We start from the raw sequence: 23,673 nt of genomic DNA on the forward strand, positions 1-23,673 counted from the left end.
TTTATGATAATTATGTTGCTTATTATTGTCGTTTTGGTTGATAGATACTTTCTGTTTGCTTCATCTGTTAGTATATAAAGACATGCTTTGAAATCAACTTTTTGTCTTAGAGTAAAATTAGACCTTAAGCCTAGGTGAATGGGAAAGACCACTGCTTAATTAATTTTTCTATAACTATATTATAGCTACTTGGGCACTGCAGATTTTTAAAAGGTTTCTTGGAATGTTGTTTGTAATAAGTGGAATTTAGTTACTTTTTTTTTTTTTTAATGAACAGTGTTGACAAAATTCAAGTCAGTTTGAAATAAAGATGGAGTTTTATTTGAGCCTGGCTGAGGACTTAGAGCCTGGGAACTTTAATTTCCATGGATAAAACTGTTCCAAGGAGTCCAAGTCATCCAGAGATCTTTATAGCTTTGGGAAGACAGGCACTAACAATGGAATCTCAAAAGGAGTACATTGCATTTACATAAAGTATGCAATGGTAAAGGAAAGTTTGGTGTTTCACATCTTGGCACCATAAGGGCATTTAAGGGGAAGTGCAAAATGTTCTTGCTTATCTTATGTCCTCCATCAGGAATCCAGACAGGACAGTGAAGGAGAACAGATGTGGTAATACATACTTTGTTTCGCTTTTAACGTCGTTTTAACAGATGTTATTACAGAGTTAGGAAGTTTTAAGTTTTCAAGGGTGGCCATTTTGAGGGTTAATGAGACTTTCAATACTTAGGCCTTAAAAATCTTTTTGGTGGTCCCCAGTATTGTAGTCAGCTTTTTTTTATTTCACAACAGGGTTTTCCAAAAATATGGGAGATCTTCTGTATCACCAGATAAATTGGAATTATCACAAATAGTACAAACTGATACATTGATTGTATCCTGTTGTGGTTTTTTGAAATACTGAATGCATAAGAAAGAATATGGTATGTACAAGCATATGAAAAATAACAATAAAACTAGTGGGGAGGAGAATTGTCCTCTACTCTTTGAGATTCTTCCAGCTCATTAAAGGAACAGATTGACAGGCAGATTAATGGAAAAGACACACAAAGTTTAATTACGTATTTTCAGGGAATCCATAGACATGAGATTCCAAAGACAGTTCAGTGACAGTGAGGTTTATGGGTCATCCTGAACTAAGAAGATGGTAGGGTTCTGGGACCTCAAAGGAAAAGGGAAGCAATTCACAGGAATATGAAAGAGTAAATGTTGGTAAATGAATGTTCACTGGGCCACACAGAAACAATGGGACATAGAGAGGAATTTTAACAGAATTTGCCACAGTCCTCCTGGTCTGCCTAGTACATGTTATAATGTAGTTATCTATGGTGACGGCTCTCTTTTTGGAGCAGGTCCTCTACCTGCTGTGTATGCAGTTAGGGAGAAGGTCAGTGTTTCTTTCTGAGTCTTTTGGGCATGTATTGTTTTCAGCTCTGACAATATACATGACAAAGTGGCACATCTTGGCTCCTACAGAATAAAACTCAAAACTATTAATTTTTATATTTGTGGTTTTAAAAAAACTTAAAATTTGTAGTGCTTTCTTGCTTGTTGTTATAAAATGTTTTGCCCTTCTGGAAGTGCCTTAGAGTATGTTTTTTAAAATAGAAATGAATTAAAATGTACATGTTAAGATGGCAGAATGACACACATATCAAATTTTATTCCCTCTCAAACTCTGACTAAAAGTAGAGTAAAGAGGCTTTTGTTTGTTTAAATTGTAAGCCCGCAAGGATGGGACAAATAAGAGGAGAAAACAGCCATACATATTTGTATGAATAATATTCCATTATATGGGTGTACTAGACTTTGTTTATCCATTCATCAGTTGATGAATGTTTAAAATGTGTCCACTTTTTAGCTACTATTAATAGTGTTGCTATGAACATTCATGTACACAGTTTTGTATAGATATATATTTTCAGTTGCAGTGAGGATTTGAAACCAAATTTTGTCCAACTCTCTGAGTGCCATCCACCACAAAGCTCCAAGCTCTTAAGCATCTAGACTTTGTTCATAGGAGAATGGTAGCAGGTGGTGTCAGTGAGACAGGGACTGTGGGGTGTAGTCAGAGTAGGGTGAGGGCCTCTGGAAAAAGCAAGGCAGAATATTTACAGTCAGAGCAATGTAACTACATGCAAGGAAACCCCCTACCAAAACTCTGTGTTAAACATTAAGCTCTAGAGTCATTCTTCAGGGAGATCCGTTAATATCCCCCAGATAAAGAAGAATAGCACATGTTTTTATTATGCTAATCATTTGTAATCATGTGTAAGATTCACTTTAGCATACTAAAAGGCCCAGGCCTATGTGCTGTCTTTCCTAGTCAGACCTGGTGAAGTGATTTGCAAACTGGGCAGCTAATTTAGCATGCACACCCAGCCATAAACAACATAGTAAAGGGCAGGAAGGATTCCACCTTAGAGATAAGATTGCCTTTTAATACCCAGGAAGTTAAGAAGTAAGATTCTTAACTTTTTAGCAAACAGAGAATAACTCAGCCCACTTTGGGAGCTGGGCAGATGGCCTTATTTGATATGCTCCCAGACTAAGATGCTAATATCCCAGGGAGAAATCAGAGCAGGAAATTTAAGTTAATTCTAAATATTCAGGGACCACTTAACAAGTCCACACCCCTAAGCCTTTATCCTGTTCCCCAAAATCCTTAGCTGCCTATAAAAATCCTAGGCAGTGCACCACTATGGGCTTTTTTGTCCCCTCCTGGCATGAGCCAGGAGCTCTGTCCTCTCACCGTATCTCTCAATAAAAGCCTCTCACTGGCTCTCCTACCTTGGGTGTTTGCTAAGTTCATTCTTCAGCTCTGCGAAAAAGAACCCCGGCATCATCAGCGTCCCTCCTGTATCCCTCAGATCTCTTTTCCATTTCCTGGAACAGTGATGCTCCCAACATTTAGCAAATATGTCTCTTTGTTGGAGAGCTGCTCTTGGGCTGCTGGAACACATGTTGCCTGCATGAAAAGAGAATTTAACATGCTTAGAAGTTTACATCCATCTAGCAGCAGCCTTTAACCAATGACTGATGATGTGGGGCATAAATATTTCATTTGTCTTTGCCCTAATTGGGACAACTTTGAGGTTGGACCTATAGTGTTTTCCCAAATTCCCCACAGAACTAAGCACACCAAGGCTTATCCTTGCCTTGCCAAGGTTACCCCACAGGGCTTTGCTTGCTCTCTCTCCATTGCCTTACTTCCTTGCTGTCTTGATTTCATTTCCCCACTACACTGTGGTTTCCCCTTGGGAAAACTCCTAATCACTTTCACACTGATCTTCGTTTCAGAATCTGGTTATGAAGCTTATGTGACACAATTTCAAGAGCTTCAACACATAATAAACAGGAAATCAGAAGGAGATAGGGATACTAGAGGTAGGCCCACTTAGAACAGTCAGAAATAGCTGATAACCATAATAGCAAGGGAGGAAACAGAAGCACTATAAAATGCAAACATAAATCATGGAAAAACCACATCAATCTGAGGCTTAACTGCCTTTTATTTCTCAGTAGTCCCAGAGGTCATTACCATGTTTAGTATAATAATCAGTGTTCACAGTGGTGACTCTAAATTATCAAAGAAAGTTCCAGAAAAAGCACATACATGTGTAATGCATTTTAGAAAGCTTTGCATCAAAATAAATATGAGACACTGAATGCACATTTGACAGCTCCCTCACAGCACTCCACTAAAATGGCAGTGAAAAGGAGCGGAGACCCTATAATCCCACGAAGGCAAAAACAATGATAATAATGAAAATTTGGAAAGCAGAAAGATGAGTGGCTATTGTGAGATTTGGAGTGGAGACTAGCAGTGCCCAAGAGGTGAGTTTATTTGTACCGCAGAGCACCAGAAAAATTGTCAACACACAAAGCACCATGCATCCTCAAGACCAGGTACACATCGGAGTTAAATGTGGGAGAATTGGTTGGAAATCAGTGTAAGAATCTTTCAGACTTGCAGTACTCCAAGAGAAGATAAATAGTATATTCTCCAGATTAGAGAATATAGAATGTGAGAGACTCTGGACTTGGGGACTCCATGCTCAGATGAGAGCAAATGTGTATGTTTTCAAGATGATAAACTGTCAGTCCACATACTCATCACTGAGACTTCCAGCTGCCTTCCTGAAGTAGCCCAACTTACTTCCCATCCCCACTCCCACACACCCCCAATCCTCCAAGCAGGAGAGTGGATTCCTCTCCTTGGAAAACCTATACAAGAGAAAAGGATTTGAAGATTCTGTGGTAAGAGAGATACCCCTATGTCATAAGCCAGACCTTATTAGCTCTGTCACTCTACAGTAAAAGCCACAACTTGTTAAGCTCAGTCTATACACAGAGCTCAATTTTTTTTTTTTTTTTTACTATTTCAGTGTCAAATATGAATGGCTAGTCAACAATCACCAGACATTTGAGGAAAACAGACTGGTACAATCAGTAAAAAGCAAACTGGGAAATACAAAATAGGGAGCAGAAGAACACTTCAAAAAACATATTCTCACAGATAAGAGATATTGTGTTCAATGAGATAGTAACAGTAGGCTATAAAAATAGAAAATCAGGGAAAAAAGCTTTTTGGAAATAAAAAATGAAAGTAGAAATTTTAAATCCAGCAGGATATTGAAACATAGATTTTATGAAATTGCCTTGAGTACAGAACAGACATGAAAAGTATAGGAGGAAAGGTATGGGTAATCCGTTTGGCCCAATAGTGAACAAGTCTAGAAAGAATACATAGAGAAAATGAAGAAGATGTTATTTAAAATATAATAGAAGGAAATTTTCCAGAACCAAAGGACATGACTTTCTAGATTGAAAGGGCCCACTGAGCGTCCTGTATAAGAAATGAAAATTCACAATCTTCGGGGTATAGACAGACAGTCCTAAAGCTTCTCAAGAGACAAAACAAGTAACATATTAAGATTGGAAATCCAAATAACATCTGACTTCTTAGCAGCAGTGGAAGCTAGAAGACAATGAACAATGCCTTTAATATTCTGAGAGAAAATAATGTTTAACCTAGAATTTGCTCTCAAGCAAACTACCAATTAGATATAAGGCTAGACCCAAGGATATTTTTAAATTTGCAAGTCTCAAAAAAATTTACTGTCTAACCCCACAGCTACTAGAATTGCAAAAATGAAAAAAAAATTGATAATAACAGATACTCTTATACATTGCTGGTAGAAATGCAAAATGATAAACTTTTAAAACAGTTTGGTAGTTTCTTAAGAAGTTGAATATACACTTAACATAGGACTCGACAGTTACATTCTTAGCCATTAATTAGCTAAGAGAAATGAAACCATATGTCCATGCAAAGATCTGTGTGTGCTCTTTATTCATAATCACCTAATACTGAAAATAGCCCCAAATACCCATCAATGAGTGAATGGATAAAGAAATTGTAGATAAAGAATTATACATACAATAATAACATGGATGAATCTGAAATATATTATGCTGAGTGAAAAAAAGATACAAAGAGTATTTGATTAAATAGTGTGTGATTCCATTTATAGGCTGTGCTGGAAAAGACAAACCTTTAATGAACAGAAACCAGATCAGTGGTTGCCCAGGACTAGAAGAGAGGGAGGGCATTGACTAGAGGGGCACAAGGGAACTTTTTGGAATGATGAAAATGTTCTATGTCTTCATTGTGGTGGTGGTTACATGACTATGTCAAAACTCATTGAACTGTGCAGCCAATACAGGGTGAATTTTTCTGTTTGTAAATTAAACCTCAGTAAGTCTGACATTAACAAGTTTATCTTCCAGTCTAAATTTCTCAGAAAACAACCGGAGGATATGCACCCATCAAAACTAAGGAGTAAACTGAGAAAGAGGAAGACATGAGATTCAGGAAAACAAGAATCCAGTATAGAAAAGAGGAATCCCCAGGATGAGGGTTAAGTTTTGTTCCAAAAGGTAGCTATGCAGGAGGACTAGAAGATGTGACCATTCTAAATTGGAACAAAAGGGACAAGAGCTCTAGGAGAGATTTCTCTCAAGGAAAAAATTGGAATTGATAGAATAGAGATGAAGAAACAGCAAACTAAAAGTTATTTATTAGTTCCAGAAAATTATAAGAAGTTGTACAAGAAAAGGATTTAATAATTGTTCTCTACTGACCCAGCTATGAATGATATTTACAAATTACATTAAGTAAAAGACAAAAATTATTTTAAACAAAATTGTAAAATAATATTGAGAGGATGGGAATGTGTGTGTGTGTGTGTGTGAGACTAAAAGATAATGTCAAATAAAACAGTGAAAGTGATTGCTTCTGGGGAGCAAGAATAAGTTTAGATTGAGGGTGAGGCAAAAACTTATTTTAATCATAATTATTATAAAATATTTTTAAATATGTAATGTTAACCTTAAAAATAAAACTGTCAGTTATTTTTAAGGTTACCAGCAAAAATGGACTTTTTGGGAACAGTAGAGAATTGCAGTTTGGACAAGAAAGCTATGGCAAAGCCACAGGCATGTTCAGAGAATAAAGGAGAGGAACTGCTCTTTTATAGAAGAAAGATAAAAAATATGTAAGAGGACTGTTTCTTCTGAGATAATAGGTAAAAGATTAGTGCCTGAATGAAGATGATTAACTATCTCTAGTTACTCTGAATAAGATTTGGAGTATATTGTTAATACCTTTCTTTTAGATTTCATGCCTTCTTTTTTTGAAAAAAAAAAACCTTTATTTCCTTCGTTATAAAATTAACATGCCATCATAAAAAGTTTTAGTGGAAATGTACAAAGAATAAAAAAACATCAATAATCTTGTCACCCAGAGATGACCTATTTGGGCTGATTCATTTCATCTTCTCCCTCCCTTGATTCTCCTCATCCTCCTCTTCCTCTCCCTCTCCTTTTTGAATTGAGAAATGTGATGTGTCTTTTACAGTTGGATAACCACAGGAGCTGTGGATTTAGTAAGGAAAGAGAGATCAATGGGAAAGATAGAAGAAAACAAGAATATAAAACAAAGGAGTAAACAAAGGAGTAAAACAAAACAAAAACTCAATTTACTGCCTCTAAAACAAAACCAAATATACTTAAAAAATAAAAAAACAGGAGTCAAGTTCAAGCCTTCATTACCTGAACCTGAAATGAGCACATCATGCAAGAAGTGAGTCTTTTCCCATTGTCTTTTGTAGGCACTCCTGTATCTAGGCCTACCATGCTATAGGGAGCGAGAGAAGGGTTAGTTAATTCTACACAGAGAACCATGACTGGGAATCACAGACAACAAAGGGGTTCTGGTAAATTGGGTATGTTATAAAACAGGGTTTTCCCCAGGTTTTCCAAACATCTCCTAAAAGAGACAAAAGTTATAGAAACAATTTTAAAGTCATCAATAAAGGGAGTTTCTTATTGAAAAGGGTGATATTGTTTAGGTACATAGACTTCTTGTAGTCCAAAGTGCCATTTTTTTCTGTTCCAGCGTTCCTAGAATCCCATGGGCTTTTGCCATGACCGAAGTGTGTGGCATGATTCTGTGTTATATTTGGCTCCTGGTCCTCCTCCTTCATAAGCACAGGTACCTCACCTACTCATTTAAAAGACTGAGAGTGTTTTGACTGTCTCTTGTAAAGGTCATCAAACTTTGTTTCTCCTTTTGCAGTTTCCTTGTTAATTTCCTCCTCTAGTCATTGTGACATTATAGTTATTAATATAGGCAAATGTTTGGGATTTGATCAGCAAGAGTAAGCTTGAGCTAGTACCTACAGGACTAACTGTCTGCATCTATTTTGTGGGGAAAGATCTTGAGATGGCAATGTTCAGCCATAGGCCAACCATTGACAGTTTAAACTTCTCTTCCTTTGGAAACAAATTGGAAATGTCACTTTCTGTAGAAGGATAGAAACTCCTCCAAGGAGAGTGGTCACCTGTTTGGATGGAAGAAATTGTTCTCTGCTTGGAGGATGCCCATTAAAAGAAGACATTATTTTGCACACCCAGTCAGTACGGTTTACTTGAAATGGTATAGGAAATTGCTGAATAGGGAAAGTGCTTCTTTGGCACTTTCACCAAGAAATAGAAAGGGAAGACTTTTTGTTCTTTAAAAACAGAAGAGAAGTATAAGGGAAGGCTCCTTTCCTATTTTAATGAGGAGGAATACTTAAATTGATTTAAGTAAATAAGGCATAGTGAATTAAAAAATTAAAAAGTATAAAGTTGGTGGATCTGCTATTCATTGTCTTTGACACTAAAGAAGAAAAGGGACATTTTCTTGAATTTTTGTTATCCTTTCTCCTCACTAGGGAGTAAGCACTGATGGGCTTTAGGTCCAAACCAACAGTTATTTCAGTGCTTTGAAGGTGAAAAGAAAGGATGATTACTATGCTTGCCTGACTTTCAGGCCATACTGCATGCACTTCATTCTTTCCCACTCGGCAGCAGTATTTTTAACTCTGAATTGCTTAAAATCAGAGGTGGTTTAAAAACGCGTGTATCACTGCTGCTTTCTGGTTTAACTTTGCCTCACAAGTCCCCTGTGGATATGAATTTATCCACTCTTCAAAGCAAGCCAGAGTTCATAGGGAACCTTCATCGGTTTAACAAAGCATAGCAGTGGCCAGTTAAATGCAAGTTTTAGTGAAAGAAAGTGTTTCTCCAAGTGTATTACTTGTACCACTTTCATTAGAATCACCTGCACTTTTAAAGTTAAAATGTTAAAGTGTGGCTTTTTAAATTTAATGAATATGAAATAAAATTAAGATTTAGTTCCTTGGTGAGTGGTAGTATTTACATTTCAAATGCTTAAGAGCTACATGTAGATAGATTATTCAACAGTGCAGTTATAGAACAGTTCCATCGTAGCAGAAAGTTCTATTGGACAATGATGCCTTAAATGGTCTCTGAGATTTCTGTCCTTTTCAAAGAGTCTAGTGGTTTTACCACTTGCTGTTTCTTTAAGCAAGGTTTTGCTGCCTGATGTCTTTTGGTTTGTTTTCTTCTGATCTTTCTCCCTTTTTGGTCACTCTGTTCACAGGTCAATACTTCTTCGAAGGCTCTGCAGTCTGATGGGTACTGTGTTCTTGCTTCGCTGCTTTACCATGTTTGTGACCTCCCTCTCCGTGCCGGGCCAGCACCTGCAGTGCACCGGAAAGGTAGCCGGCTACCTTCTTTTTCAGTCTTCCTCCTGTTCTTGGTGGGTTGATGGCACCATATAGGACTTTGCTTTTAAGTATTTTCAACATCTGTAATAAACGTCTAAAAATAATCTGGTACAAATCTGAAGCCAGAACCTACCTTCTTGTTACTTCTCTCCATTGATACTGGTTCTATGCTGTGGAGCTGTAGGAAAAAAAAGTTTCTTTCAATTATCATTTTCCCTTTCCCAGCATTCTCAGCATCTTTAGTTCCTCATGAGACATGATTCTCTCTGGTCCCCTCACTGTCTTTATCACTCCTTTTAAAAGTGTTCATTTAAAATATACTATCCACTACTGGAAACCTTACTCTTTCTGGGATATACTAAATCATGGCTGGTTTTGTTGTTTTGTACTTTGTAGCTTGTTTTGGGATATTGTAGGCATATCTTCTCTACTGGTTACATGGAGAGAGGAGAGATTATGCAGATGGAAACCAAAAACCCCAGTAGTGAATTACATTAAAAAATAAATATTTTTAAAAACCCTGAAAGTCACCTGTACTTTATATATAGAATTGGCTGTTGTGACTCATTAAATTTGGAGAAAAGAATTTACTATCTTACTTTTCTAAGCCTCCATGCTTTAGTTATGTGTTTTCAAACATACATATTAACACTGTAGTTGTTATTTTAATGGTGTTTGTAAAGTGTAAAACAAAATTAAGTGTCATTTCTTCTGTAATATAAATAGCTGAAATGCCAACAAGGGAAGATTAACCAGCCAAAAGAGATCAAAAGCTAAAAATACAGCCCTGAAATGATGGGTGACAAAATTTTCTCCAGGTATTAGGAGAGTGAACAGTAAGAAAGGGGAAAGGGTTAATATGACATTTAGGATTTAGTGTAAAATAAATACTTTATTTTTTAAAGTAGAAACTGCTTTTTTTTTTAAAGAGAAATTATTTTTTCTAATTATAAAGCTATAAGCTTATTGTAAAATTTTGAATTTTATAAAAACATAAAGAGTAAAAGCTCACATAATTCCTTCTTCTTTCACCCCACTCCACAAACAATACTGTTAACACTTGTGTATATAGTCATATAGACTGTTTTTAAGCATGCTTGCACATTCAAATATGTTTATATGGATATTTTTTAAACAAAAGATAGGATTAGATTGCAGATATTGTTTTTTATGTTTTGTTTAATAGTCTGGTTTACTTTTCTCTGAAGAAATATATAGAGCTATACCTCATCTATTTAATAGCTGCAGAGTGTTTCATTGTATGATCTACCAGTCTCCAAATGATGGACATTTAGGTTGTTTCCAAATCTTACTATTATAAGCAATGCTGTTGGAAACACCCTTACACATTTATGCTTTTTACCTATTTAGTCATCTCCTCAAAATAAGTTCCTGGAAATGGAATTATGAAATCAAAGGACAGGCACATTAAGAAATTATAATACATGTTGCTCAAATGACCATTTTTGCTGCTACCAACAATGTATGCACATCAGTTTTCCCATCCCCATGCCAGCACTACTTCTTATCAGTCTTTTGAGTCGCAGTCATTCTGATGCAGAGACAGAAAAACTGTCAGTTTTTCATGACTCGTAGTTACTATACCTACTTTCAGACTTCTCTTATGAGAAAGAATAAACCACTGTTTGTTTATTAGAAAAATGATACCTAAGACTTCTATGGTCTTATGTTTTATATTGAAATCTTTATTTCTGTACATGGTGTGAAGTAGGGCCAGAACAGTTTTGCCCAAATAGTATGCTAGTTGATTAGAAGAGATTTAAAAGACAAATGTAAGCTTATTATGCTGAAAAGAGAATTTATTGTAGCTGAGGGATTTAATTGAGGATCAGCCACTAAAGAGGATATATGTACATAAGGCTGCAGTAGGTGCTACAAAAATAAATTAGATACAATCCTTCTACAGTATGGACAGCTCTTTTCTTGTCTCTGATGACTGTGTTTCATTATCAGTTAGTTATATGTGAGCATTTCTATTCAAATATGCCCTAAATACTGTTAATTGCTTTGAATTATAGTATAACCTACTTACTGACCTGCATTTGCAGCAGTGTTAAAAATAGAAAGTTAAGGTGATAGTAACTAGCAGTCAAATCCCTTACAGTAAACTCCATAGGGCATTTTCGTTGTAATAAAGTAATTGCGTGAAATCTCATTTCCAGAAGTAGGAGGTTGCAGGGCAGAACCAACAACATGCCTATTTTTGAATTTTTGCAATGGACCCACCTGAAGGAAAGAAATACTTAAAGCAAATTTCTGTACCTTGTCTCATCAGAACATCTTATTCATTCTTCTGTGTTGTGTTTCAGTTTTTATTTTTCTGGAAGAATATTTGGGACATTTAAGATTGGAAAGGACAGGGAGGCTTGACTAATTGAGCAATGATTGCTTTCTTTTGATTGGCATCATGTTTTCCTGTCCTTGGCTGACACGTTTTCTTAGTTGTCTCTGTTCTTCACTGCCTGATTTTTCACTTTTAGGAGAGTAACATCTCTATCCTTGTTCTCATTAGAGGTCATAGGAGAACCAAACCATGTATATTTTAGTACTGTCTTTTTCCTTTCCTCTAATGATAAATTCCTCTCCCTCTCCTGCCTTCGACTGAGGAAAGAAAGGAAAGCTGGGTTGTTTATAATCAGCAGATGAGATTTATAAAGCAATTGTGATACTTAATGAGGTTCTTTTGTTCATTAGCCATAGTGGAATCTTTAAGACATAGAGCTTTGGAATTGGGCTCTCTGGCTTCACATCCTGGATGTTACTAGGTGTGTGACATCTCTAAGCCAGTTTGCACATCTGCACAATTCAATCACTTCATAGAACTGTTGTGGAAATAACTGTTACGTGCAATAGAACATGAAGCACTTATTTGCATGACTTATATTTAGTAAATGCACATAAAATTTTACCAAATTTTTGTATTGTTAGTATGTGTCAAATGCCTCTTTTTTTTTCTTTCAGTGACCATTGCTCAAATTCTTCTTCAGAATGAATTGCTTTTTTAAACGTATGTGTGGTGTTGGGATTAAGTGTGGCTGCTAGTAACAGAAAATTAAAGATGGCTATGGTCTAATAAACAAACAGTGGTTTATTCTTTCTCATAAGATAAGTCTGAAGTAGGTATAGTAACTATGAGTCATGAAAAACTAACAGTTTTTCTGTCTCTGCTCTCCTAACATTTGACTTGCATCTTCAAGGCCCCTTTGTGGTCAGAGATGGCTGCTAGAGCTTCAGTTATGTCTGATTTGCAGGCTAGAAGAAGGAAAGGTAGAAAAAACTTCCTCCTAGCTGTTGTCCCTTTCCTTTCTAAATAACCTTCCCAGAAATCTTTTATATTTCTACTTAACATTTTGTATAGATTCTGTCATATAGCTACAGATAGCTGCAAGGGAGGCTGGAAGATACAGTGTTTTGATTGAGTTCATTGTGGCTTCACATACATTTGAGATGCTGTTACTAGTGAAGAAGGGGTGAATGGATATTGAACTGTAGCCATTGTCTCTGTCATAGCCTATTTCTTATTGGCAAGAATAACCAAACAAACACTACTGTGTTACTGGATTAAAAACTTAGCAATATTTTATGTTATAGTGACCTTTTCATTGTAAAGGAACTCCTAGTAGAGAAGTTTTTATTATATCAATTTCATTTCATTACCAAAATATTTCTGCATATAGCTAAGTTTTGACCACCTATTCTTTTTTTCTTTTCTTTTTTTAAGCAGAGTAAAAGTTTTATTTAAAGTAACTTAAAGAGAGAAGAAGTACAGCAGGCCACCTCAGCAAGGAGAGTCACCCTGAAAGGTTTGGAGAGAGAAAGTTGAAGATGAACTTAGAAAGTGTGGGTGACCTCAGAGAGAGGAGTGTACCCTGAAAGGTTGAAAAGAGAGAGTTTAAAGTTAAAAGGATACGTACCCAGAAAGTGTGCGTGACCTCAGAGAGAGGAGCATCTTTTTTTTTCTTTTTTTTGAGGTGTCCATTAAAGTGTTTTTATGACAGCAAAAAATTTGAAACAACATCATATTTAATAATGGGAGATTGGTCACCATAAATGAATGAAATTTCTATAACTGCTCTGCAGCCACAAAAAGGAGTGGTGTAGAAATAGATAAACTGACAGGGAGAGATGTTCACAATACATTGCTAAATGGAAAGATTACAAAACAATATGATCCCAGTTTTATTAGATACTCATTTTCCCCTCTTCTGCAGTGAGCATGCATTCCTCGTCAAGTAGTAATAACAACTTTGGTTTATTGAACTCTTTCTTTGTGCCATGCTAAGCCCTCTACAGTCATTGTCTTATTGAATCTTTTGTATTATTATCCCCATTTCACAGATAAGGAAATTGAAGCCTAGAGAATTTGCTCAAGGTTTGTTTCATAGTAGTGGCAGAGCAGAAATTTGAACCCAGATACGATTTTATACATATCTTAGGTACTAGTCTGCTGTCCTATGCTGTTGGTCAAAAAGTTTAAAGAAAAAGTCATCTTAAAATAAAGTAATTCGGTTTATTTTTAGGAACTATGAGACTCTATAAAGTACTTCTGGGGAGTAGAGGAAAGTGAGGATCCTTTTATTCTTCAGATTTTAAAAAGAAAATCATTCTTTTCATTATAGGTTCATTATAGGTTCATTATACTTTGATTCCAGTTTACAGATAAAAAGTATGTATTGTGCCACAGACAAGCCCTTTCCTTTGTCTTCTCCATGTGCCCCTGGGATATACATAATCTGTAATCTGTTACGCATTAGTTTTATGACTTGAACTGTTGTACTATATATATAGATCTATATATATATATCTATATATATCTGTAATTCCTATATTATTGGTGTCAGTGTTGTGTTGTTGAGAAATTCTAGAGGACAAAGAGTCTGTGAGATTAAATTGTTCATGGAGGGCGCTCAAGAAGTACCAGGGTTGAAAAGAGTACTTCCACCTTACCAAGCAAGGGACTTCGGGGCATCCATGACCTCTTTGACTTCCTTACTGCTTTTGACTCTGCTGGATGTACCTCCCCACCCTCTTTAAAAAAAAAGTAACATTTTAATTCTCATTGCAAAAGCGATTTGTATTGATTTTAGAAAAAGGGTAAAAAAAATCACAAAAAAACAATTGCCTCTAGGCCTAGAAATATTGCTGTTAACATTTGATGTATTTTTTCTGTGCATAAATATATGTATGTGTATGTATTTTTGTGTATGTATACACATGGAAATATATGTATGTATTTTGTTGTACATGCTGCTTTTCAGCTTGCATTTTCAATTTATGTATTACTATTAGTTTTTAAAATAATAGCATTATTTAGATATAACTTACATATCATAAAACTCACCCTTTTAAATTGTACAGTTCATTGGTTTTCAGTATATGCATGGAATTGTGCAACCATTGCCACTAATTCCAGAACATTTCCACCATCTCAAAAGAAACCCTGTACCCATTAGTACCATTAGTGGTGACCACCCATTCTTGATGTCTAGAATTAATTAGACTGGGAGTCTGGTTGCTTTTGTTTAGATCTTATTTCTAAGTCATTCAGCACTTGAATTTCAGTGGGAGTGGATATTTGGAATCCTGCATCTCCATAAGTATTTGAAGCACTAATTCATAGCTTTCTTTATAGATATATGGCAGTGTATGGGAAAAACTGCACCGGGCCTTTGCCATTTGGAGTGGCTTTGGTATGACCCTAACTGGTGTTCACACCTGTGGAGATTACATGTTCAGTGGTCACACAGTCGTCTTAACTATGCTGAATTTCTTTGTCACTGAATGTAAGTATCTCTTCAGTGCTCCTGTGCATGTTAGGTGACTGGCTGCAGAGGAGGCTGTGGGAAGGGTATCAGGTTCTATGAAGAATGAGAGGAACAGACTGACCTAAGAAACATGTGACTTAGAAAGATTGGAAGGAATATGGTTTTAAAATGATCTTTCTGTCCTTTTCCTAGATACACCAAGAAGCTGGAATTTCTTGCATACTTTATCCTGGGTTCTCAACCTCTTTGGAATCTTCTTCATTTTGGCTGCCCATGAACATTATTCCATTGATGTGTTTATTGCCTTTTATATCACAACAAGACTCTTTTTGTACTACCATACTCTAGCCAATACCAGAGCTTATCAGCAGAGTAGAAGAGCAAGAATTTGGTTTCCCATGTTTTCCTTTTTTGAATGCAATGTTAACGGTACAGTACCTAATGAATATTGTTGGCCATTTTCAAAACCAGCAATAATGAAAAGACTAATTGGATGAAGACTATCTTTGTAATGGGTTCATGATTTAATATACAGTAATTGTTGAAAGTGAATAACTTTGCTTTCTTCCCCCAGGTTGTTCCTGAATGCCTTGCTTTTTTACTTACATGTTGAAAAAGTATAGTTCCCTGTTCTGAGCAAGGCTCTGATTGTAGAAAGCAAGAAAGAACAATCAAGAGTCCTTATGTATCTATTTGAATAGGAAGCTTAAATAAATGTTTTCTGTTCCTTGTCTTTAGACAGACTTAACATGGTGATTGAAGTTAGGCTGTTACCCTTACCTGTTAAGTATTTGCTTATTGAACTGAAGCAATCAGCTTAATTCACTGGTTGAAAGTTTTTTTTTCCCCAGTAGAACCCTAGTCAAGAAACATTTTTGAAGCTCCTTATGATCTTCAACGGGTTCAAAAACCCCTACCAAGTGAGCAGTACTTGCTCTGGGAATATTATATCCCAAGATACTAATCTGTGTCCTTTTTTAAAAATGCAACTCCAAAAAGTGATCCATTTTACTAACAAATGATTTTTGCTTTCTACCATCTTTGATAAAAGTGTACTAAACATACTGGGATGCCCGAAACAAAAAGAGAATGTAAGGGGCCATACGTGAGGTGACAAAATACAAATAGAGTGCTGGCAGTTTTCGCCAAAGATCCAACAGATGATGCAGTTCTGAGTTTGTTCTGAGGGCTCAGTATGACCTTCAGTAAGTATTCCTGAGGGGGAAATGGCCAAATCCACACAAGTAAAATTGGCTTAATTTTAGTGATATAGGTACCTGGAGTAACTTTTTGCTATACTTGTTAGATGACAGTCCAGTTTTATGCTTTTAAGGATGTTATTTAATGAGCAAAACAGTGGAGTATTTTACCAGGTGTTAGGTAAAGTTCTTATGTCCTTAAGTAGGGAGGTATGCATGCAAAAAATGCTGTTCTCTTTCTGAAAAATTTATAACTGGTTGCAGGCATAATATAACTTTTTGGGTTTTTTTAACTTCTAATTTTTGGCCATCAAAAGTAAGCAGTCTCAGACATATTTGGATATGAAAAGGTTTTGGTTTTTATTTTTAAGTACAATTGTGTACATATATTCTTTCTATTTAGTCTTAATTTGGTCACCATTAAGTGATATGACTTAGTTGCTCTTCACAACACTAGAAATGTAGTACCTTAAATAATTTGACCTCTGTCATAACATTTGACACTTTACTTCTAATGATTTTGTATAGTAGTTTTCACAATAGGATGGTTATGGAATTGGAATTTGAACTCCAATTGATTGAGCTTAGCCACTTGGAATATTAATTGTGTAGTTATTACATTCCACTTTAACACAAGGGATTAGAAAAGGTGCTGGCATAATTGAGGTCTAAAATTAGGCCACGTAGCAAAAGCTGCTCCTTATATGGGTGAAATATTTTATTTTTGCACTTTGAGTCATATTCCTCCCCCTCCTCTATAAGCTACAGAAGAGCCTGAATGGATTGGGCAGGAAAGGAATATTATGCAAACAAGTTTCAGCCAGTGCTGAATACCCCCAATTTGGGTCTGCTCTGAACATTATTTTTATTTCTCACTTGAGAAATGGCACAAGGCAATTCAAGTTTTATTATGCTGTAAGTCTCATACTTCAGAATGTTATAATATGAATTGTTGATTCTGTTGCATACTAGGACAAAAATGCCAACATTCATCTAAGAAAATTGCATAATCATGAAGAATAAAGAATATTTCCTATGCCAGTTAGAGTTGTTTTAACCTTTGAGATAGAAAGATGTGTAACTGCCATTTTTTCTAAATGTCAGAACAGTACCGAATTTATGTAGGGAAGGATTGATGTTGGCTTTTGGAAAAATGTTGGAAAGCAATCTGTGGCAACATGAATTCAAGAATGTTAAATGGCTACTTAATGGTAAATTTCCTAACATCCATCTTCTTTCCTTCATATGGATTCTATTCTAGAACAAAATAGGAAAAAAAAATTGCAGCTAACTTTACAGAGCTAATGACATTGCAAGTGCTTAACAGCAGACTACAATGAGGATTATAAAATAACTTTTCAGCCTTGCATTTATCATGTCTGTTGTGAGGAAAAAGTAAGCTAGATTTATAATTTATTGTTATAACTACTACAGGACAGTGTTTACATAAATTAATCATCTCCAAGTCTCTTTTTGGAAAACTTTGACACAAATTCTTCTCTGTTTGTTTTTTTAATATGAAACCTATATTTTAGTTGCTTTTTGTTTTGTTCAGAAATTTCCAGATTCTGTCTTTGTATTTTCTTTTCTTGTTAACATCTAAATCATACAAAAGGTAGTATTTACATTTAGGGTGTGAATGTGGCTAGTTAGAGAAGCTACATGTTTTAGGTCTACATATTTTTTAACCTTGTCTGCAATTGCACACTTGTGAGAGGCTTACATCATTAAATACTGAGACCTCAGTATAAAGGTACCAAGAAGGTTTTTGCTTTGGGGATGCAAACTGGAGGTTATATTCAAAGTCCTCCATACATTTTTTATTTTCCTGAGGGTAGCATTGCCTTTCTCTCTCCCTCCCTCCCACTCTCCCTCCCTCTCTCTCTGTCTCTCTCTCTCTCCTCAGTCTCTCTTTCTCTCTCTCTCTCTCTCTCAGGGAGTAGGAGATTTTGAAGAAGGCAAGTTTGTTGTTTCACCAAATATTTTTGGAGAAAACTTTTTTGACCATGCTACAGAATTGTCAACACAACTGTCTTCTCCACAGTTTTCTCTAGCCAGAATTGCTAGGATAAAACACAGCTTCCATATGCTGGATTTGTTAGCATCCTTTTAAGTCAGAGAGCAATAAGCTTAGCCTTAGAACCAGTCAGTTAAGTGTGGACTGTTCAGAACAAAAGACCCATTGACTGAGAGACCTGCTGATAGTGACATCTTTTTTTAAAAGTGTTATTTGTATATTCAAAGTCATATTCATAATTCATAACCTGCTTTGACTATGTTCAGCAAAAGGCAATTTCACCATTGGTTTCATAGTAAATATTTTTTAAGGATTCTTGTTCCAAAATGCTTGACAACATTAACCATATTCTTGTTTTAAACTTCCTGATCTAATAAAGTTAATCGATAGTCTTTTTGTAGACTTAAGTTATCCCTTACTAAAAGTAACTACAGTAATAGTCATTTGTCAGCTCTTTAAGAATTCAGGCAGTTGAGTCAAGAAAGCTCTCTTTTAGAATAGTCCGATTGCTTTCTTAAATAGTATTGGTTTCATTTAAATAGTTTTCAAAGCCAACAAAGCACGTCCGTTTTAATGTCATCTTTACTTGGTGTTACTGTAGTAAGTCAGGCTGCTTCAGGTGACCATTGCAAAAGGAAAGAGCTTGAGGGATTTTTTCCTCACTCCTTTTGAGTGGCTTGAAATGACTAAGATTACTATGGAAGTAGGTTTTGGTCCCCCTCTCACCAACCCCTCACCTTCAGAAAATGCCCTAGTTTCAATTATCTAAAATGTGGCCTATTACTTTGCCTCAAATTGAATTAAAAATTTGTGAAATGTATAAGCCATAATTCAGGTACCAGTAAATTGGTTTTTAGAATATGTTCTACCCTAAATTACCCAAAGGACTTTTTATTCAGTGTACTTCATGTTTAAGCATATATAAGGAAGCTCTGTGCCTGATGTTGGAGAAGGAATATTATGTTAATTTCATTGTTATTCTAGGGTTATTTTGATCTGAACTATTGGATTGTCTGAACCTAGCCAGGCAGTTACCAATAATGTCATCTTAAGAATGCTTAATTTTAATAATTTTTTTTTTCAAAACCTTTGGGTTGTTAAGACGACTGAAGTATTTCTGAGAGGGAACAAAGGAAGTAGAAACTGGTACTTAATGGGGGAAGCAAAATTAGCTTGGACTAAAGTGAGCATGTTTTAAGAATTCTACCTAAATGTCACCCCGTCCACAGAGAAACTAGTATTACTTGAAGATGTGAAAGTTCCTGTGGTAGACATACCTTGAAGCACAGTATTGTATATAAGTAAATATCGTGATTCTAACTTAAATCCAGATTTAACTAATATATATTATTTTATATCTTTGTTGTATTAAAATGTTTAAAAACACTAAAAATAAAACATTTAAAAGTTGGATTGTAGTCTTTTATTTAAATGTCTTTCTATTACTAATGGGGTTGATCTGTTTATACAGTGAATTTTTATTTTTGCAAATGATTGTGCCCTGCAACTTTAAATCTTAATGTAGTATCTAGTCCCTGGCATTTATTAATTCTTAGTTGTCTATTAGTTAAGCCATTTGCCCTTTCTCCTTCCCTTTTTTGTAAACTAGGAAAGGAAAGTTACCTTCCTGCAGGTATTAAAAATAATTATAGGTAAAGTTGAGAGGGAGGAAAGGGAAGCAAATAGTTACTTATTCCTGGACACATTAAGGTTTTTGTTTTGTTTTATTTTAATTGTAAATTATATAGGAAGATGCCATCATCCTGTCAGATCAGCTTTGGAAATAATGATAAATAGGAAAAGAAGGGAAAACAGTTGTTAGGGGTAGCCCAGTAGCCCAGAACCATGTAGTAGTTGGAAATATCTGTGAGATCTATAAGCTTTAATTCATTTACCAAGTTGGTTTTTAGAATGTGTAAAATGGGGAGAAAAAAAAAATGCCTACCGAATAGTTCATATTGAGACCAGATTATGAAAGTACTATAGCCATGTTGGCTCAGCACCTGGAAGACGCAGTTGCTTTCTGTGTGTTAAAGTTCTATAAAGAGTAAATATTAATACCTGCCTGCCCACTACTATTGCCTCTATCACCTTTGAGACATTGCAAGGCCAGATTTACCTGTCTCAGATACAGTATTTCATTTTAAGCATGTAGGAGCTGAGGTATGGAAGATGTTTTGATGGAATATTTACCAAGCATTTATTGAGCACCTACTATTTCCCAGGTACTGTTAAGCACTGATGTGTCAGTAGTAAACAAAACAAAGTCCCTGCCCTCAGGAAGCTTACTTTTTAGACAATAAACAAGTATGTGAGAAAAAATCCCTGACAGCTGTCAACTAGTAACTGGCCTAGTTACAGTGGTGTACCACTACTGAACATAAACAGTGTTACAGAACTTCAGTGTAGAATGTTGGACTCTGCATGACCATGGTAGGTCATCTTAACTTGTAGCAGGCTAAGCAGACACTGTGCATCATAAAACCGTACACCTCTTTCTCCCTGTGGGGATGAGCACTGTCTGCTTTTAACCTTTTGTTCCAGAATAACCCTGTGTCCATATGGGCCCCTCTTGCAGGCAGTATGCTAAGTATATAATATGTTGATGGCCTGGGGCTGGCCAAATCAAGGCCTACCTTCCGATGGAAACATTCTGTTTGGAGGCAGACAGACCCTCTGACCAAGGTTTTGGTCCTTGGGGCACTGGTCACACAAGAATGATCACATATAGCAAAGCACACAGTCTGTCTCCTCACTCCCTATAAGCTGTTCCCTCCCTGTCCACTTGCGCAACCTCGTCCAGTCAGGCACTCCTGGACTCCCTGTATGTAAGTTCCAGGAAACCCTCACGTCTCATATGGGTACTTCAGGTTTTTCCCTCGGTTTTTCTAAAGCTTTCCCATCACAACTCACCCACTTGGGCATGTGATCAGATTTGTGATCACTCTCTCAAATAGTAGAAATAACTGTTGCAGGGCAGCTGCGTCTGGGGAGGTCTGTCTCTGCCTCAATTAGGTCAAACTAATGCCTAGGAAGGAATTCATTAAAGCAGGAGTAGAAACGAATGTCAGCAGCCATGCAGGCAGCAGAAAAGAAAAACGGGGAGAAAAGAAGTTCATTGAACTGCTCAGCATAGCGCAAATCCCTTGCCAACTCCAGTAGCCAGAGTCACCTGGCATCTAGGAAATTATATCCCTACCACCCCAGAATTTGGGGGAGCTATGGTGCACTGGATGGAGTGAGTTTACATTCTGAGAATTTTACATCCCTACTGGTCTGAAATAAAACGGGGACAGAAAAAAGGATTGTGTTAAGACTAGAAAGCTGAGTGGAATAGCAAAATAACAAAGATATTTACCACTGGCGGTGGAATTCGGAGAGTTCTTGTCTTTATTGTAGAAAAAACTTAAGAGACAAGTGTAATAAGTTTATGCACTGTGGATGAACTTGCAATATTTCTAGAGTCTCTCGCCTTGGCCTTAGTCTATCTCCATATCAATAGGTGCTTACAATGGGCAGGGGAAGAGAGGTGCACACCAGGACCGGACGCGTTCTTTTGGCTGCTTCCCAGCCAGGACTGAGACACACAGAGCAAGAGTAGATGACTTCTTGTAAGCAATAAATGGGTTTCTCCCACTTTATTTTTCCCTTTGACTGATTTTGGCTTCAAAGGTTTATTTGCCCCAGGCTGGGAACACATATTACCCATCCCCCGTGATACACCAAGATTATTTGATATAAGACTGGATACTCAGATGGGAGTGTAGGCAACTTCAGAGAGGAGGTGCACTTAATGGTTTAGGGTTTGGAATTTTATAGGGCCTTTTGGGTAGGGGTCAGCATAAGGCATGATGTATAGAGATGATTCATAATTCCTTTGAAGTTCTGTTTTAAGAATAGGGTTATTTAGATTGGTAAGGAAGAAGTCAAACTGTCACTTTGCAGATGACATGATATTGTACATAAACAACCCTAAAGAATCCACTCCAAAACTACAGAACTAATATCCAATTTCAGCAAAGTTGCAGGATGCAAAATTAATACACAGAAATCTGTTGCATTCCTATACACTAATGATGAACTAGCAGAAAGAGAAATCAGGAAAACAACTCCATTCACAATTGCATCAAAAAGAACAAAATATCTAGAAATAAACCTAACCAAGAAAGTGAAAGACCTATACCCTGAAAACTACAAGACACTTAAGAGAAATTAAAGAGGACACTAAAGGAAATTCATCCCATGCTCTTAGGTAGAATTAATATTGTCAAAATGGCCATCCTGCCCAAAGCAATCTACAGATTCAATGCAATACCTATCAAAATACCAACAGTATTCTTCAACCAACTGGAACAAATAGATCTAAAAATCATATGGAACCACAAAAGACCCCGAACAGCCAAAGCAATCCTGAGAAGGAAGAATAAAGCAGGGGGGATCTCACTTCCCAACTTCAGGCTCTACTACAAAGCCACAGTAATTAAGACAATTTGGTACTGGCACAAGAACAGACCCATAGACCAGTGGAACAGAATAGAGAGTCCAGATACTAACTCAAGCATATATGGTCAATTAATATACAATAAAGAAGCCATGGATATACAATGGGGCAATGACAGCGTCTTCAACAGCTCTTGTTGGCAAAACTGGACAGCTACATGTAAGAGAATGAAACTGGATTACTGTCTAACTCTATACACAAATGTAGACTCAAAATGGATCAAAGACCTGATATAAGTCATGAAACCATAAAACTCTTAGAAGAAAACACAGGCAAAACTCTTGAATATAAACATGAACAACTTCTTCAGGAACATATCTCCCTGGGCAAGGGAAACAAAAGCAAAAATGAACAAGTGGGACTATATCAAACTAAAAAGCTTCTGTACAGCAAATGACAGAATCGGCAGAACAAAAAGGCATCCTACAGTATGGGAGAATACATTCATAACTGACAGATCTGATAAGGGGTTGACATCCAAAATATACAAAGAGCTCATGCACCTCAACAAACAAAAAGCAAATAATCCAATTAAAATATGGGCAGAGGAACTGAACACTTCTGCAAAGAAGAAATTCAGATGGCCAATAGGCACATTAAAAGATGCTCCACATCACTAATCATCAGAGAAATGTAAATTAAAACCACAGTAAGATATCACCTCACACCAGTTAGAATGGCCACCATCCAAAAGACAACAAATAATGTTGGCGAGGATGTGGAGAAAGAGGAACCCTCCTACACTGCTGGTGGAAATGTAAATTAGTTCAATCGTTGTGGAAAGCAGTATAGAGGTTCCTCAAAAAACTGAAAATAGAAATAGCATCTGACCCAGGAATTCCACTCCTAGGAATTTACCCTAAGAATGCAGCAGCCCAGTTTGAAAAAGACAGATGCACCCCTATGTTTATCACAACACTATTTACAATAGCCAAGAAATGGAAGCAACCTAAGTGTCCATCAGTAGATGAATGGATAAAGAAGATGTGGTACATATACACAATGGAATATTATTCAGCCATAAGAAAAC

General features: G+C 36.3%; 1 protein-coding gene across 6 annotated transcripts in view; it reads left to right on the plus strand.

The window, feature by feature from the left end:
- The window catches only part of SAMD8 (sterile alpha motif domain containing 8), a 43,201-nt gene extending 23,648 nt beyond the window's left edge, over positions 1-19,553 (plus strand). For 3 of the 6 annotated variants that reach the window (XM_057506029.1, XM_057506030.1, XM_057506031.1), the window contains 5 exons: positions 6,923-7,147; positions 7,463-7,558; positions 9,014-9,131; positions 14,794-14,944; positions 15,119-19,553. In XM_057506029.1, the coding sequence (XP_057362012.1) occupies positions 6,923-7,147; positions 7,463-7,558; positions 9,014-9,131; positions 14,794-14,944; positions 15,119-15,423 (895 nt within the window). In that variant the 3' untranslated portion in view covers positions 15,424-19,553. The remainder of the gene's footprint in view (positions 1-6,922; positions 7,148-7,462; positions 7,559-9,013; positions 9,132-14,793; positions 14,945-15,118) is intronic. The other 3 variants (XM_057506032.1, XM_036928744.2, XM_036928746.2) reach the window with 3 other exon arrangements.
- The last annotated feature ends 4,120 nt before the right edge of the window (positions 19,554-23,673 follow it).

This window comes from Manis pentadactyla, chromosome 8 (assembly GCF_030020395.1).
Source record: "Manis pentadactyla isolate mManPen7 chromosome 8, mManPen7.hap1, whole genome shotgun sequence".
Classification (NCBI taxonomy): domain Eukaryota; kingdom Metazoa; phylum Chordata; class Mammalia; order Pholidota; family Manidae; genus Manis; species Manis pentadactyla.